Source organism: Labrus mixtus, chromosome 9 (genome assembly GCF_963584025.1).
Source record: "Labrus mixtus chromosome 9, fLabMix1.1, whole genome shotgun sequence".
NCBI lineage: Eukaryota > Metazoa > Chordata > Actinopteri > Labriformes > Labridae > Labrus > Labrus mixtus.
In genome coordinates this window covers 21,920,676-21,937,555 of record NC_083620.1, presented here as the reverse complement: position 1 = coordinate 21,937,555, position 16,880 = coordinate 21,920,676, and the positions used below count along the sequence as shown (strand labels likewise).

Here is a 16,880-nt window from a genome sequence, read left to right as displayed (position 1 = left end):
TGAAGGAACAAACTCCACATCAACATGGACTCTAGTGAAATGTTAAGAAATGCTCTGTAGCTTCATAGCGCCTCAAACATCTCTAAAAACACAGCAGACTGACTTTTTTAAAAATTATTATTGTAGTAAAATCTTCACACCAGTAGAGGGCAGCATTGTGTAAAAGGTAGAGAGCCCAACCTTTAACCAGAAGGCCTTAACAAATCAATAATCAAGAGAGCAAGACACTTCAGTACAAAGGACAAGAGCTTCCTAAGAGCTTTTAAACAATGTTTGACAAAGCATCCTAATCAACCAGGAAAGAAGTGATGACATGCATCATGATTTCACAGGATTGTTTTTTCACCATAACAGTGACTACATATAAAAATGACTCTTCTGCCTGATTGTGTCGATTGTGTTGTCATGGAGGTTTTAAGAGATAGCATAACAGTTAGCGTAGAGTTAGCATAAATATATTTTTGACATCAATAGAAAATGAAAAAGGAAACCTGATTCACAAGTTTAGGCTAGAGAAAGTTAGCAAACTTTCAACCTATCTAAATTAGCATTCATTTATATATTGTGCTGAGTTACAATAATGAATCTGCTTCAAAGTGAATGAAACAGAAAATGATTCAAATACAAATGTTATCACGAAAGTAAATCACTATATGCCACTGAGACTGTCGCGTTAGCAACATATTAGCATATCTCTGGTAGGGTTGAATTAAGGAGAAAGGACTGTTCCCCTGTTTTCAGTCTATATGCTAAGCTCAGCTAAGCCAAGCTAACAGTCTCCAGTTTCATATTTAATGTACATAAATTGATCTTTTGATCAAAATGTCAGATTCCCAGTTAATGACCCACTGTTGAACACAGTGCAGTGCAATACAGGCTGCCTCACATACTACAAAAGAAACTCCTTCCAAGTAGTTAAATAGTTTGTTTTTATAACATTAATACAGTATTAATACTTAGAACTAGAGTCACCTCATCCCACATTGTTAATCTATTATTTTATTTGTCTTCAGTTGTGTTGTTGCTTTTTGTTTACTCTTGAAAAATTACCTATAATTGAGGATTGATATCAAACTACTGTTATTACCTGTTCAGCTGGTGACAGGTTGTATGGAAGCTGCAGTAGTTCAATCACAAATAAACATCCTATATCCTCGTGTGGCCTCTAATACAACATGGTAAAAATAGTTTGGCTTTTCAAAACTGATTGAACCTATTTTAGCTTTTGTACATTTTCTGAGCTGGCTCCTCTGTGAACGTGCTACAACATGATAAAAGCAGCTCTTAACCCTCTGCAGGCTAAAATGGTTCATGAGGCCATTTGTATTCCTGCAGTCAGCCCGTTTTTCTGCCGTTATGAGAAGACCAAAGAGGAGTGTTTCTGAGCAAAGATTTCTCTGGAAACTGTTGCCATGCAACAGCACAATACTGCGCTCATACAGAGTAGAAACTTCACTGTGTGACTGCTCTTTTTCCTCAGCTCACTGCCCGATAGCAATGCAATGTTTAAGTCTATTCCATTCGACCATATTTCTTATGTATGTTTAAATACAAATTATAGGTCTTCATATTTGGGTATTGACTGTGGTGTCATTGTTGGAAGGGCTAGGAAACTTTGCTTCATTGTCTGGTTCCACACCCAGACTACTTTCAGTTTCCACATCCAGAGCCAGCAGCGGATACTTAGCTCAAGAACTGACCCTTGGTTCTCAGTGTTCACCCTCTATGCCTGTCACCATGCCATGTTTCACCCCTTCAGCCTCACCCGGCATCACATTTAACACCAACATAACTCTCTCCTCTCTCACTTGGCCTCCTGTCATCTGAACTGTACATCCCCTCAAGGCTGCAAAGTGGAGGAAAGGTTTTTTATTTCTCCTCCGTCTTCCCTGCACAGTTGGGAATCCCCCGTGCCCACATACATAATGAGTCACTCGCTCAGACATCAGGCAGACCCATAAACACTGGAAGGTGTAATTTGTCAAGCAGTTGGCACCTGAAGAGCTGACTGTAAAACAAAGCATGACTGGGCAGACGCTGTCAAAAAAAAGGTAAAATAAAACACTGACGACTCACACTGAGCAATAGACTGGACTCTTACAGGAGTGAATATGAAAGAACAGGTAATGCTCAGAACCTGTTACTTATGACATGCAGAAGTCCTTCAGTAGTAGTACCTTTATGTAAGTCCTATACTTAAGTCTTTTTATAAACTGTAGCTACTTATTATTTTAGTTTCCCCCATGTTTTTTATATGCTTCTTCATACAACTATGTTCTCTTTGATTTGAAATATAAAGTATTTGTTTCCGCTCTGCCTTTAGCTGCAACATTAAACTAACACTCTTTGCATTACTAATAAACACTCCGTTCAAACAATATATTATTCTTAAATATGTCATTCTGCATTAGGAGGTTTTTTTTGGCACTTTGGTATATTTTTATGCTAATACTTTTTTACTGTTAGACTGAAAATCTAATTTGAATGCATCACTTTCGCCTATCAGAGAATATTTTTTAAAGCTATAACATCGCTAATTTGACTTCAGCTTCTTTGGCAACAGAATCCACAATATCGTTATTCTTAAGACCAAAATTAAGTCAATGGCAGTTATTTATCACATTGAAAGAGCCTGCCATTGGTAGGAGTTAAGACCTCCCAAATAGTTGACACATAAACTGTGCAGATTCACACCACAGCCTGCTAGACGACTGAAGTAATTTCATTCTCACTTGAAAAGCATGATGTTACGACCCTGGCTCATGTGGGAAAAGGGAAGTAACATAAAAACCAGATGGTGATGGTAAATTCAAGTTATTGGTTACAAAAGAAGTAAAATTGTGACACAATACAAGAAGGTGAGGCAAATTGAACGGACCAACGAGTTCTGCTCAAATAAATAACAAAGTAAAACAGAAGGACTCTAAATAAGTGTTTTAAAAACTATCTTTGTAATGAGTGAAAACGAATAACAATCTTAGATCATGAGAGTAATTGCCTTTGGTTTAAAACCACCACCAGGTTCAAATCATGTTCCCAGATGAGGTAAGTTTGGATCATGCTACTTTAAATCATGTTTATTTACATGTTGTAATCTCAGTCAGCTGAAAAAGCCCCAAAAAACCTTAGCTAACATATTGTTAGCTTGCTAACTTACCTTTAGATGAGTCATCTACCAATATGGCTACCAAAGCTAACATAGCTTACCTCTCCTCCAGTTCTATAATATTACTTAGTTATTCTCATTGGTCATCACTATCTTCTGTACTCTCTCACATATTTCCCCATGTTCCAGCAAAGTAATTGTGCCCAAATGCGCTTTAAGTTTTTGTATTTCAAATTCAAAACAATATTTCAGCGAACGTCGTCTTACTGCTTTAAGACTTTGTAATGTGGGAATCTTACAAAGTATAGCTTTAAAAGATTGGTTTTTGTCAAGTCTCTCTCAGTGGAACTTCAATTCCAATTTTTAAGTGGTGGCCATTTTCCATGACATCAGACTAAGGTAAGACGTTGTATGCTACTGTTGTGTTCTAGGTTTGATGAAATCATATAAATGTTGGGAATCAGAAAAACTGTTAGCTTTTCACCAATTCTCGATGAACCATCAACTGAAAAGACAATGAATAATTTAGTTCTGAGGTTTGAACCAGAGCCTAATAATGTATATTATTAGGCTCTGGTTTGAACAAGCCATATTTTAAGGTTACGCTTCAAATTCAGAACCCATTCCTTGCTAGTACATTTTACATTTAGTAAGCTAACTGCATGGTTAGCTAGGAATTTTCTCCATCTTAAGGTGTGACACCGTCAAATGATAGCCTACTGTTAGCTGGGAGGTGAATGAATGCTAACGTTAGGTCCGTCTAACTCTAACTTAAGAGTTTTGAAATGTGTTGTTTTAAGTTGAAACATGAAGTCCCTCTGGATTTTAACTTTCCATTGTCTTTTGGTTGGTGGTCAGTGGAGACGCGGTAAAATGAACTGTCTAATTTTGATTTGTCTAATTTTGGTCAGTTTAAAGTCTGAAGTACAGCATTATTATAACAGACCACTCTGGAAAGCAGCCGCAGTATAAATATGGTGAATCATTGAGCGTAGGGTTGCTTTGCAGAGGAACTTAGAGGAAAATGAGAGTATTTTATGCCTTAAGTAAAAATATACTTAACATTTAAGAAAAGAGAACTATTTTAAAAACATAACAATCATCATGAATTCCAAGTTATGTAATAAACATGTCCTATAGTGTTTAATTAATGAAGTGTGAGCATACATTTGCTATTTTGATGATGATGATGATGTTATTGTGCGGGCAACGTGATGTGACTGTAACTCTCCTGCTTTGGGAGGCCTTGAAAGCACACACAGAGTGACGTAACTGCGAAACAGAGGGCTGAGGAGGAGGGGGAGATCTTAATTTTAGACTCACCTTTTAACAACTTCTGTTCATCACACAAGCCTTTATAGTTATGAATAATCACCTCCAGTATTATTAGTTGGAATCAGTTTTTATTTGTTCATTTAAATGACCGAAGTGTTGGATAGATGGAGAGCCTTCATTTTAGGAGGGATGATGATGATATACTTTCCCGTCGCCTATCAGATGCAATGTATCCTGCAATGTTTTGGGACAAGTGCGCTCTAAAAATAGTCTCTTAAAACCTTCAGCTGAACGTCGTGGCACTTTTTGATAAATAATACAAAATCTAAATGTTATCTTGAATTATTCATGTTGCAGCAGTCATGCATAACAGCTGTCTTTGTGCCAGAAAGAGTCAGCAGCACTCTTTGTCCCGTCATAAAGTAAGGCTGCAAAAAATACAGGAAAGTAACATGGTGGACTGAAAAGAGCGGATATCTGAGCTGATTATTTGTTGTGTGCGTGTAATTTCATGTCATGTCCTGTGTTTGCTCAGTGGGGGGTAAATCTGATGAATCAGACCCTCTTAACCGAAGACATGAACTCTCACCGTCCAAACAGAGGCAGATATTCTCTATAGTGGAGAGGCTGTCACATTGATGTCTCTGGTCTACTCACTGTCTACTCACAGGCTGCAGGGAGGCCTATTTATAGATTTGTCTCTGTTCTCTGCTTCTACATCGGTCCCCTCTTTTCCCTCCATCTATCTTTTCTCTCGCCTTCCCTCCCTCTAATGGGCTGATATTTCTGGAGCTGTACAGCTATTATCTTCTTTGCATCTTTGAGGTGCAGATCACGTTGAGGGAGATCATAAACTTTTCAAAATCTGACGTGTCTCGTCTGTTTTATCAGCTCCTGAGCTCAGGATCCTCATTTTTGGTATCAATGCTGAAGAATAGTGAAGCTTTAGTTTTAATACCTGATCAGTCATGAGATGCCATCTTTCACCAGCAGGCCTCCAAATTCCCAAATGCACAATTTGTCATTCTTACACAAAATATTCTTTTTGGGAATGTGTCGAGGTTCAATTACAATGGGAGTCAAACTTGGGGCAGTTTGTTTTCCAGCTGCTGTTATCTAATGTCCAGTCCACAGAGCTGTCATTTTTGCCCGAAGCACCAAAACTAGACGTGACAACCATGTGGTTTGGTTGATGATGAATGGCTCAACAATGAGTGTTTGAGGCCTGAGCCACAGGAGGTTAAATGCTTTTGAGTGCAGTTATTTGGAGACAGCGAGAAATGCTGCGTTCAGTGCAGAGTTAACAAAGGAAATCAATGGACTGCAACAGAGCTAAGACCTTGTGATCACCTTTGGACCAAAATCCCTGACCTAATGTCTTTTGAACAACATCACACGAAGGACTTGGAAAGTGTCTAAATTTAGCAAGAAAGAAGAAAATGCTTTTTCATTTTTCTCTATCGCATAGAAACATGACAAAACTACATGCTAGATGTTGTGTCTGCCTTCAGCCTATAATTCTTCCTCAATCAAACAATCAGTATTTATTTGTATAGCACCAAATCTTAACAAATATTGTCTCAAGACACTATACAAAAAAGTATCTTTCTAGACCTTACACGTTATTATATTATGCACAAAGACCTCACATTTATTCACCATGAGCACAGTACTTAGTAACATTTAGAAAAGTAACGGTTTTAATGAAACTTCCTTTGAAGAGGCAGAAACCTCGAGCAAAACCAGACTTCTGTTGAACAGCCATCTGCTGTGACTGTGTTGGGCTTAAAGAAAGAGAGACAGAATGAGACAAACAAACAGAAACAACAATAACATCATGAGGCGGGTGGCGGGGTACACCTTTGACTGGTGGCCAGTCAATCACAGGACTGACTAGTTCGCCCCATTTCCACCAAGCGGTCCAGTTCAGATCAGTCCGGTACTGTACACATTTATTTAGGATTCCACTGTCAAGTTGGGAATGGTACCATAAGAACCGATCTGTACCGTCTTACCTCTTTGCTACCCTTCTGTTTGGGTGCCAAGCATACCGATTCAACCATTATTGATCGGTTGAAAGAATCGTCACTTCCCGTTTGACAGCTGTAATAAAAGACAAACACAAAACACACCATATTTATATATCCCGTCCATTTTCGGGAAAGTAATTTTAAGGTGTTTTTTTTTGTAACCAATGTCAGCGCCTAGCACCCTGCCCTATGGACGAGCTCCGAGGTGCAGACCTCTGCTGGACGACCTCCATTGTTGCTCTTCGTTTACTGTGTCGCGTTCCTCTTCTTTGTTGAATTTATTGTAGGGCTACACTGAGGCATGCTGCTATGAGGTCACATTATTACGTAGCTGATGCAGCTAGCGTTATCCAGCTTGCGCTCCTCCTACCAGGTAAGGGTACGACTGCCTGGGAAACACAAGCAAGATCAGGGTTTACCCTACTGATCCGAACCAAATCGTACTAAACCAAAGCAGACCACTGGTGGAAACAGGGCTATAGAGACCACCGGCCACACTCACACCTACAGGCAACGTAGTGTCTAGTTTCTAAAATGAGTTACAATTCTGATAAAGCAGATAGCAGGTTCATTGAATCTGTTTTCTCGTACCTGAGGAGAAAAGAGGAGGAGATGTGTACAGAAATACCTGTCTAAAAACTTGAAAGAGCTCTTGAAAATGAGAAAGGACAAAAATAACCTACCCTTTTTCATCTCCAAGACAGAGCTGGCCTCCACAGTTTATTTTTAATCCATCATCAAAGATAAATAGATTCTTTTTAAATCATCAGGACCTTTTTTTTTTTGTAATACGTCGCTGTTCAAAGCGGCATCATGATGGCCTTCCACATGGAGCTAAAAAAGATTTTTCATTTTTGGTGATCTAGTTGGTGTTTGCCTCTGTGAGACGTAATGATGGCTTGATGATTACGTTTGCCTAGTCATGCTGGCCTCCCCTCAAAGAAAATTGCTTCATGTGATGAAAATGATGAGACAGGGCAGGTATTTGAAATGTGGAAGTGAAGCGTGGCAGAACAATTTTCAGTTTGGTAGGATTTCTGTTTCTGACCTTTAGAACACGATCTTCTCCCTGGATGTTGTTTACACCCATTCCATAAAGGCCCTACTGAAGCGAACAAATACATGTGATTTCTGTGCGCATTGTGAAATTAACGTTATTTACTGGCGCAATATGAATGAAGTTTTATTTTAATTTGACAGGAATTGTCATTAGCAGTGCTTGAATTGAATTTGTAGCTATATGAAATTCAATTATGATGTCCATCCGCAGGCCCCGCTGTGTTTTAAGATGTATAATGTCACCAACATTTACCAGCAATGATGACAGCAATGTCCCTGAAAGTGTAGCAGTGCATTAAAACACAAGCTGGAAGATACAGGCTGGTGCTGAATCCTAATGCCTCCTGTGTGCTCTGAGCTTTCATTTTTTTTACAGGATGCAATAGGTGTCTGAGCAGTGCAGCAAGGAGCCGGGCTAATAGTGGGATACTTATTATAGCCCTAGCAACAGGAACGGGATTGGTTACTGCGGAGAGTGAGCCTATCAGCTATTGGCTGGCGAGGAGCAGCGTTCAAAGCACAGAATTTCATCTCATGAAAGGTTCAGTGCAGCAAGCTGCAGCAAGAGGCTGCAGTCTGAGGGTGGGCGATCCAGCAACCTGCCACTTCAGCTTATCAGTCAGAGTGAGAGCTCGACTCGCAGATCGAAGCACACAGAATTGCATAATATTGTAGTTGTGGGTTTAAATATAAATATATAAATATTGCTTGCATGTAAATTAAAAATAGAAGCAGCTTCTCCTCCAATTATCCATCTTGAGATGCAGGATTCTACTTTATTGCACAGCTCCTGTGCTGTAATGATAAAACCGAAGGAAATATTCTCTCTTCTATTCCCTAATTTAGTTAAAGATGAACAAAGCTGCCTTAAAATGAAGCTTCATTTAAGGTATGATGTAGAGGTGGTGTGCGCTTGGCAGTGTCCCTGTACTGCAGCTTTTACAGACTCCATCGCATACGTTCACTCACAGACCCTCAACACATGCAACGACATTATACAGTACGACACACATGCTCCTCAAAAATATGCATGCACGCTTGCACAAACATACCACGCACACACCTGTTCTTTTGAGTGTCCCACTAAAGGGTTACATGAGGTCATATTCACTTCCTGTATCAATGTGTAGGCTGTAAACCTCAAATCTGTTCACTGATCAACTTACAGAATGAGAAGGAATGATCTGTGGTGTTTTTAAAATGACAGAGAGAAATGAAAATAAAGGTTAATACTGATAAACAAATAACTTTAATGGGCAACAGATGGCAACAAAAAATCCTCAGAGCATACAGATTGTAAACCATTTTCAGCTAACACCACCTCCGCTCGCTAATTTCCAGTTCTTCTTCAGTCTAATTCCTGATTAAAATCTAATTCTAATCTCCTCATTTCTCATATTTGTATGTTTTAGGATTAACATCCAAATAAATGAAAACTTTAAAATCAAAACACAAACCACAGTGAAAACTATAATAATTTTAAAGTAACACAATGCATGTATTCTTGGCAATGAGTGAAAGTCTACTGACATGGCTTCTTATCTTCTTCTTTTTTTCTTCAAAAATATTCAAAGCAACAAAAGTGAGAGAGATTCAGTTTCCACTTTCTTTCACACATCCAATAAATCCAAGTGTAGGATTGGACTCGTCTCATTCTATCTGTAGAGAGTGGTGCAGAGTGGTTTCAGGATGTCATGCTATTTGTCTGGCCAGGCTTGAGCCCCATCAACTTCATACCACGTTTAAAAATAAATCAAAGCAGCTGTGACATACAGTGTGAGCTCATGGACGCTGACTCATGACGGTGACATAATTGGCATACATGAAGGAGGTTGTGTGTGACTGACCTTAAGGCTTTTTGGGTTTTTCTTTTGTCTCTTTTAAGCCACCACATGTGAGATAAAACATAAAAGAGTTTTAAATAAAACTGCCATCTGTATGAATATATTAACTTTATAATCTATAAATATTAGAACTAGCAGCAGCAGCTTTCTGTGCTCGTATAAGCAGCTCGGTAGTGATCAAAGTTTGTTCTGAAGAGGTGAAGAATCAGTAGTCAATAAGTGATTGTGTTAAACTCTATGTGTGCATTAGTGGTGAATATTCATGTGCTGTACAGAGAGCAGTACACACATACAAGTGAGGAACCATTGAAGGACATCATAGTCTTGCACCATGCTTGCAGGATCCTTGAACACTGGCGGATATCTTTTTTTGTGTGTGTAAAGGTTGATTTGCAAATGAGGCATTTTAAATCATAATACAGGTAGCAAAGAAAGCACATACTGGACTCAGGGCACAAAACAAAGCAAAGTGGTTTTTTTTTGTTTTTTTTAAATGGTTCCCCCAAAAAAACGTAATTATATTTGAATTAGTGACGATACAACAATACACTAGACCACCACAGAAATGGTGCATGTATTATTCAGTCATATTCTTTTTTATTATCATAGCTATTATTTCGGTTCTTGTGCATCTGCTACATAATGACTCACATTCAAGATATTTTGTCACTCAGGAACAGCTAAAATGTATAAAAACAAACAAACAAACAGAAATGTATACTGTCAGAAATAAATATGGTCCATGTTTGTGAATTCATAACAGAAACACTGAGCCTGAAAACGTCACCATTAATCAAACTGGATAGCATGACATGAAAAGAAAAAAGGTACTGAAATACTGTTCAAAGAACAAAAAACAGATCATAATCATACTTCAATGTGACAAACACCAGCTGGTAAGATTAAGTGATCACCGGTGAGTTTTTTTTTTTCTTTAATCTTTCTCTTTTTTTCTTTCATTAACAAATTAAATACACATATTGCATGTCACTATAGCAACGCCCATTACAGGTCAATTTTTACGATCACCATTTTGGTTCAGCAAATCAAAAACCATAACAAAAAAATAAATAAATTAGAAATCTGACAAAGCCTGTTTTTCTCAATCATATGAATACTTAACACCCACAGTATAAGTTAATAAAGTCAAGCTACTGTATATAAATACATCACCAGCATGCACAATATTGATTAATCGATAGTATTGTTGTCATCATCTTACACTGAAGAAACAGTATAGTAGGCAAGTGCATTTAATAAAACAAACACAGAAGTAAACCACAAACTCCGAAGCTGCTTTTATTTATTTATTTTTGTCTTTTTTTTTTATTTTGTTTTATATCGTTAAGTCTCTGCCTTTTATAATCTTCACCTCCAAAAGAATCTATGGTTCCAGTGACATAACAGACTAATCTGTGAGAAGCCAAATACACTTCAGACAGAAGGTAGGGGATCAGGGTTTTTCAACCTTTTTTTTTAAACTCTAATATAATTTATCCTCTAAAATGTTCTTTTGGGAGGGGGGGGAGGGGAGACTAATCGGTTTAAAAACTTCCTCTTTCCTCATTGTCATTGTGAGATTAAGATCAATAGCGTCCAGGGCCCTTTTTTTTTTCTCATTTATAGACTACGACTGGAACCAATGCAAACTAGTTTTGTGAGGCATTCCCATTCAAGCATTTTCTCTCTCAAGTGACTCAAATGCATCTCTTATCACGCAAAAACCTAACTAAGCAGCTTATCTTGACAGAACAAGACCAGTTCCTATGCCAGTGTGAGGCTGCCATTTCAATCCAACAACAACCACTTCAGGCTGATTGACTGACATATCAGTGGTTTTGGCAAATGTCAAAGAGAAAATCAAGAAGACGGAGGCCCCTTTCAACTGTATATATATTTCTATATATATTTAAACTAAGATTTAACCTCCACTCTCACCTCTCTTTTGATTCTTTTCTTTTAACACATGGAAAAATAAAGAACTGCTGCTGCGGTAGTATCATCGGCAAAAGCTGCTGCCAAAGTCCACCGGCCCTTCATATATATTTTTTTTCGAAGTGTGGTTTCTCTTTAGTTGTTTCCCTCCCCTCCCTCGTCATCCTGCTGGTCACTTGTCCACAGTGTCAAGTTGTCTCGGAGCAGCTGCATGATGAGAGTGGAGTCTTTGTAGGAGTCCTCGTTGAGGGTGTCGAGCTCGGCGATGGCGTCGTCGAAGGCGGTCTTGGCCAGATGACAGGCCTGCTCGGGGGCGTTCTGGATCTCGTAGTAAAACACAGAGTAGTTGAGAGCTAAGCCCAGGCGGATGGGGTGGGTGGGCTGCATGTGCTCCTTGCTGATCTCGTGGGCCTCATTGTAGGCCTTCTCCGATGACTCCACCACCGTGGCCCTCTTCTCCCCCGTGGCCACCTCAGCCAAGTACCGGTAGTAGTCGCCCTTCATCTTCAGGTAGAACACTTTGCTTTCATGCTGCGTCTCGCTGCAGTTCTTGATCAGGAAGTTGTCCAAAAGGTTGAGCACATCTTGGCACACGGCCTCCAGCTCCTTCTCAATCTTCTCCCTGTAGGCTCGCACCATCTCTATCTTCTTCTCGTTGCCATCGGCCGAGGTCTTCTGCTCAATGCTGGAGATCACCCTCCAGGAGGAGCGGCGGGCCCCGACCACGTTCTTGTAGGCAACAGACAAGAGGTTCCTCTCCTCGTTTGACAAGGCCTCGTTCAGCTCTGTTACCTGGAAGAAAGATGGAAAGGACCGTTTAATCAGCAGTCCAAAAGCCTTGACAGGCCTTGATTAACAGAACAAGATGCATAAATACCATACAAATACGAATATGACAACATGTCATCCAAGAAAATCTGGGCAAATTAAAGAGCTGGCAAATCTTTTTAGTCATGATGCCAATCGCTTTCTAGTTCCAGCTTCTCAAAAAATATTTTCTGCTTCTCTTTGTTTTTGTAGTATTGCAGACAGAACATCTTTTGGTTTTGGATTAGAGAAAAAATATAGGTCATTATGAGGAAGTCATAGTTAGGGGTACTCCAATAAAGCGTCCAAGAAACACTGCATCCAAAGACTATAGTGACCCTGGATTGAGACCCTTTTTCTTGTTTCGTTTGTTAACTATTCACTGTGAAGTAAAACATTAAAAGGCTAAAGAAATAATCGATCAACAATCGGCTACTGAAACTGCAATCAGCATCTCCCTTGGTTGATTTTTCAAACCACAAGACTAATGGTCAAGATTTCAAAGGAACAAAGAATTCATCTGGGATTAAAACAATTGTTGTTTAGTGATTTTATAGTCTTTCTACATGAACAAATATTGACTATAAGTATGTTTAACAGCACAGAAGACGAGCAGTTTCACTTGTCATGTCAGTTCCCAGTTACCATGCCAATCCATTCATTTAGTGCACCAGTAGCTCTAGCTGCCACTTGCACCACTAATACTAGTTAGTGAGAGAAATATCTAAGATAGTCTGCGGTCATGTGGGGCTGTGAAGGGAAAGGTGGGCAACGGGGGGGGGGGGGGGAAGGGGTGGACCGGAGATGGCTAAAATGTTCCCACGAGTCCTTCAGGGCAGCTGCACTGTAAGTGAAAACCATCACTGCACAGGCAGTTCATGTGTCCCAGTGACCTTCTCTGTAGCTCAAACTGACCTTTTTACCTGTCCAAAACACCACGCAGTGACATCACACTGAGTCCAACTGTTAAATTTAGATCCTGACGGATCAGTTTGATATAGCTGGTGAGACTATGATACTATAAAAAGTCTTAAAAGTTTTAGTCACAGTTATTTGATAGGAAAAGCAATCTTGAAGGAAGATGGCTTGTGTCAGATCTGTGATCGGACATTGTATATAAAAAAGAAACTTAGCTTTAGCTTTAGCTTTAGCTTAGGTTTCGCTATGCCTTAAACTGCTTTTGAATCTGAAGAGCCCCTACTTTATGTGCAAACATTTCTTATCTCACAGGTTTGACATTCCCTGTTCGGTTAGAGGAGTACAAAGATGGCGCAGGATCGGTGGCGTTATACACACACACACACACACACACACACACACACACACACACACACACACACACACCTTCATTCTGTTTGTTCAACCCTGACACAAACACATGCATACAAATGACTGACGTGTGAAATCAACGGCCCAGCTGAGCAGATTTTTGTTGAACAGATGACTCAACTGTAGTTTTTCCAGTCATCACTCTTACTGCCATGTGGGATCAATGACAGTTATACTGATAAAATGTTGTTAAAAATTAAGAAAAAAACGCCTAAAAATGTCATCATTAGAATTTTTTTAAGGAGAATCATATTTTTCTAGATCCTCATTAAGCTTCCAGTAACCCTGAACAATCAGTCCAGTAATCAATTAGAGATCACCAACAGACAAAACCAATTTTGTTTCTGGACTCTTGAAGACATTAATTACGACATTTTAAGATATCTTTTATTTCATAATTACAGGCAAGAAAATCATTTGTAGACTGATAAATAATTCAAATGTTCTTTAGTCACACCCCGATTAATATACGTAAAATTTTGGCCCAAAAAGCTGCGGAAAAGGCTTTCAGATTTCTGAGTGAAATGTCTTTAAACGTCACAGAAAACACAGTGTTACAGTCGTTGTCATTTCTGGCTGCAATGGCAAGGGATTCCCCTTTGATTAGAGAGTGAGAGTACACACCCCTGCAAAAGGGCCTGCTTTGGACCGCACTGACATGGCAGATTGTTTAAAGGGAAAGGAATCCCTCCCTGCGCTCACACACATCATCCCACCTCCTGCAACCAGAAACCCTCGATGACAAACGATCTCACTCCATCTCCCCCAAGGAACGTAAGACTAAAATGTTCCTCACTTTAAAGCACGCATGACGCCTTCAGCCCATACAGTATGTGAGAGGTCACACAGGCCCAAGACAAGACTCCCATGGTGCTGTCGGTTTCAATATGTGCTGGTGTGACACAGCAGTTTTTTTTTTTTTAACCCATTAGTGAAGGCAGCTCCCAGAATTTTTTATGAGGGCCAATTAAAAAAGAAAAGAAAAAGGGAAAGCAGACAAAGGCTCTGTCCTCAACAGTGACCAATAAGAGCAGAGAAAGCTCATATTTAGGAAGGCCACTCATGCCAGATATTCAACCCTTAATCAGGCTCGTTTACCCTAAATGACTTCTCTGGATATAGGGAGGAATATGACAAAGGAGCAGCACATGCACAAACTGAGAACAAGAGGAGAAAGCAAAGCCAACAAATGTGATCATATTGCCTCACTGCAATATGACAAAGAATATTCTAGAGAGATTCTACTGCCTCCTACGTTTGTTTAGAGGAAAGAACACTCTAAGGCTATTATTCTTTGGAGCATTTTTCTATGAAGCATTCATACTAAAATAAATTTAAAAAAATCCATGTAAGCCTTAACAGCTAGAGTGGAAGTGTTCAGACTTTTTTATGAAGTAAGTTATTTTAAAGAAAAGGGAGAGGAGGAACCAGTGGAGGAGGGAGCAGGAGCAGAAGATGGGCTTTTTTTCCCCCGAGCAACCTCACATGGCTCCCAGCAGCAGAAGCTTTTATCAAATTCGGCATACTGGAGGGGAGGTGAGGTGGGGTTGGCATGGGAAGGGAAGGGAGGGGGGGTGGGGGGGGTGGGGACAAAATGCAGCAAATGTAATAAGAGCAGAGTCATTACACGATATTAGGCTCTCATTAAGTCAGAGATGAAGCTCAGGCCTGTGTGCTTTTCATTGTAATATCCCTTCATTGGAAAGGCACCGCCCAATCAGCAGACGAACTGGACTCAACTCAACTCAAAAAAAAAAAAAAGCTATCGATAAACTGGCGACAAGACAATAAAGATATTTCCCCCTACATTGTCTAGTTGTTGTGCAGTAATATAAAGCCAGTGTAACACTAGATTTGCATCCAACATGGTTGAGGTTGAGGGAGCACCTTTACGCACAGCAAGAACAAAAAAATCATTTACATACAGAACATTTAAATGTCACATCTGGGTTTGAATGGACTTACCGATTTCATAGCAGCAGCCATATCATCATATCTCTCAGCCTGTTCAGCCAGCCTGGCTTTCTGCACCAGCTGCTCGCGATCGACCATTTTTTTAATTGAGGTTTGGTTGCTTTTAGTCGAAATGCTCTACTCGGGGTTTTTGGGGATGAAATGATTGATATTTTAAAATCGCAATGCAGTGAAATCCTATGCGAACCTAACGCTGCAGCTGTTCCCTGCTGTCTGTCTGTGCTCCGCGCAGACGGGACACCCTCTCCTCTCTCCTCTCTCCCCTCCCTCACCCCTCCTCCTCCTCTTTTTCCTCCCCCTCCTCCTCTTCGTACCACTCCTCCTCCTCCTCCTCCTCGCACTCTCTCCCTCGGCTGCGTCATCACTCAGAAAGGTGGGTGTCTGTGCCAATGATGTAACAGTCCATACAAGGGAAGCAGAGGGCCAGGCTTATAGGGAATAGATGGATGGATGGGAGCAGCTGGACTAAAGGCCTTGTGGGAAACGGAGTCTTCTTGAGCTACAGGCATGTGTACAAACTGATTGACGATGGGAGGAAGGTCTAGGTGTATCACAGGAAATCAAAGTGGGTGCTGCTTTTGGAGGCAGAGGTGGTTAGCCACATGCCAATAAGTAAGTGGCACAAAGTCATTGTTTCATTTCATCCTTTCTCCGCACTGAGATTCTGCCACAGCATCGTAACAAAGCTCTGCTGTCACTATGCCTTTGTACTTTAACATTGAACTCCACAACGGCATAGATTGGTGTTTCCGTCTGTGATTTTTACAATGATTTACAGAGTTGCAGAAGCCCAGAAGAGGCATACGGCATGTAAACAAATAGTTCAAGCCTCAAATTGCTTTCACACTTACACAAAACTCCTGGAAAAAGTTTTCAGGGTGAGCTGCATGAGTGAATGCAAACAGCCACATTTTTTCACATTACCAGGACTTCTTCCAACACGCCCTCTAGTAATTATTCAGCATGAAGTCCAGGTGAGCCAGAAAGCAGCAGAAGTAATTTAGGAAAATGAATAATGGGGTTTCGACATTTATATCCTGCGATCGGCGCACGAGGATAGACAGTATGCCAGTGACCCTGCGCAACCTCTGTGCATGTAATGAGACAGCTTCATGTTTTCTGTTAGCCAGCATCTTCCTCTCTTTTTTTGATAATGGGATTGTGTAAAACTACAGTATACATTGATGTAAAGGCAAAATAGTGCACTTTTGCTTCGTCCGCCACTGTCATTCTTTTTACACTCCTCTCCAGTTGTGAAGAGCCAACACAGGAGTAATTCAGGCACAATCTGTCTAAAAGTTTGAAGACATTTTCAGAAGTTTGTATGTGAAAACGACTAAACACACAATGAGCTCTTGCTGGCGTTGCCATTTTGCCACTTTTACTACCTGCGATGCCGGCTCAGGTGCAGAATAACTCCGCCCCACCATTTGGCCTTTACATTGATCGTGTTTTACCAGGACTAGATAAACAAATTTGGTAATGAAACAGTCTGGTCATTCTGTTCACTTGGGGAACCAC

General features: G+C 40.1%; 1 protein-coding gene across 1 annotated transcript; it reads right to left on the bottom strand.

The window, feature by feature from the left end:
- Positions 1-10,620: 10,620 nt before the first annotated feature.
- Positions 10,621-15,619, bottom strand: ywhag2 (3-monooxygenase/tryptophan 5-monooxygenase activation protein, gamma polypeptide 2). Its single transcript, XM_061046915.1, has 2 exons — positions 15,351-15,619; positions 10,621-12,041 (listed from the first exon to the last, which is right to left on the bottom strand). The coding sequence occupies exons 1-2, from the start codon at positions 15,435-15,437 to the stop codon at positions 11,385-11,387; spliced, it is 744 nt and encodes a 247-aa protein (XP_060902898.1). The 5' UTR covers positions 15,438-15,619; the 3' UTR covers positions 10,621-11,384.
- Positions 15,620-16,880: the final 1,261 nt, after the last annotated feature.

Excerpts from the sequence above, each read along its gene's own strand:
- ywhag2 (XM_061046915.1), bottom strand. The coding sequence starts at position 15,437 with ATGGTCGATCGCGAGCAGCTGGTGCAGAAAGCCAGGCTGGCTGAACAG. Across the intron at positions 12,042-15,350 it reads TGGCTGCTGCTATGAAATCG|GTAACAGAGCTGAACGAGGC; the intron begins GTAAGTCCATTC and ends TCTTTCTTCCAG.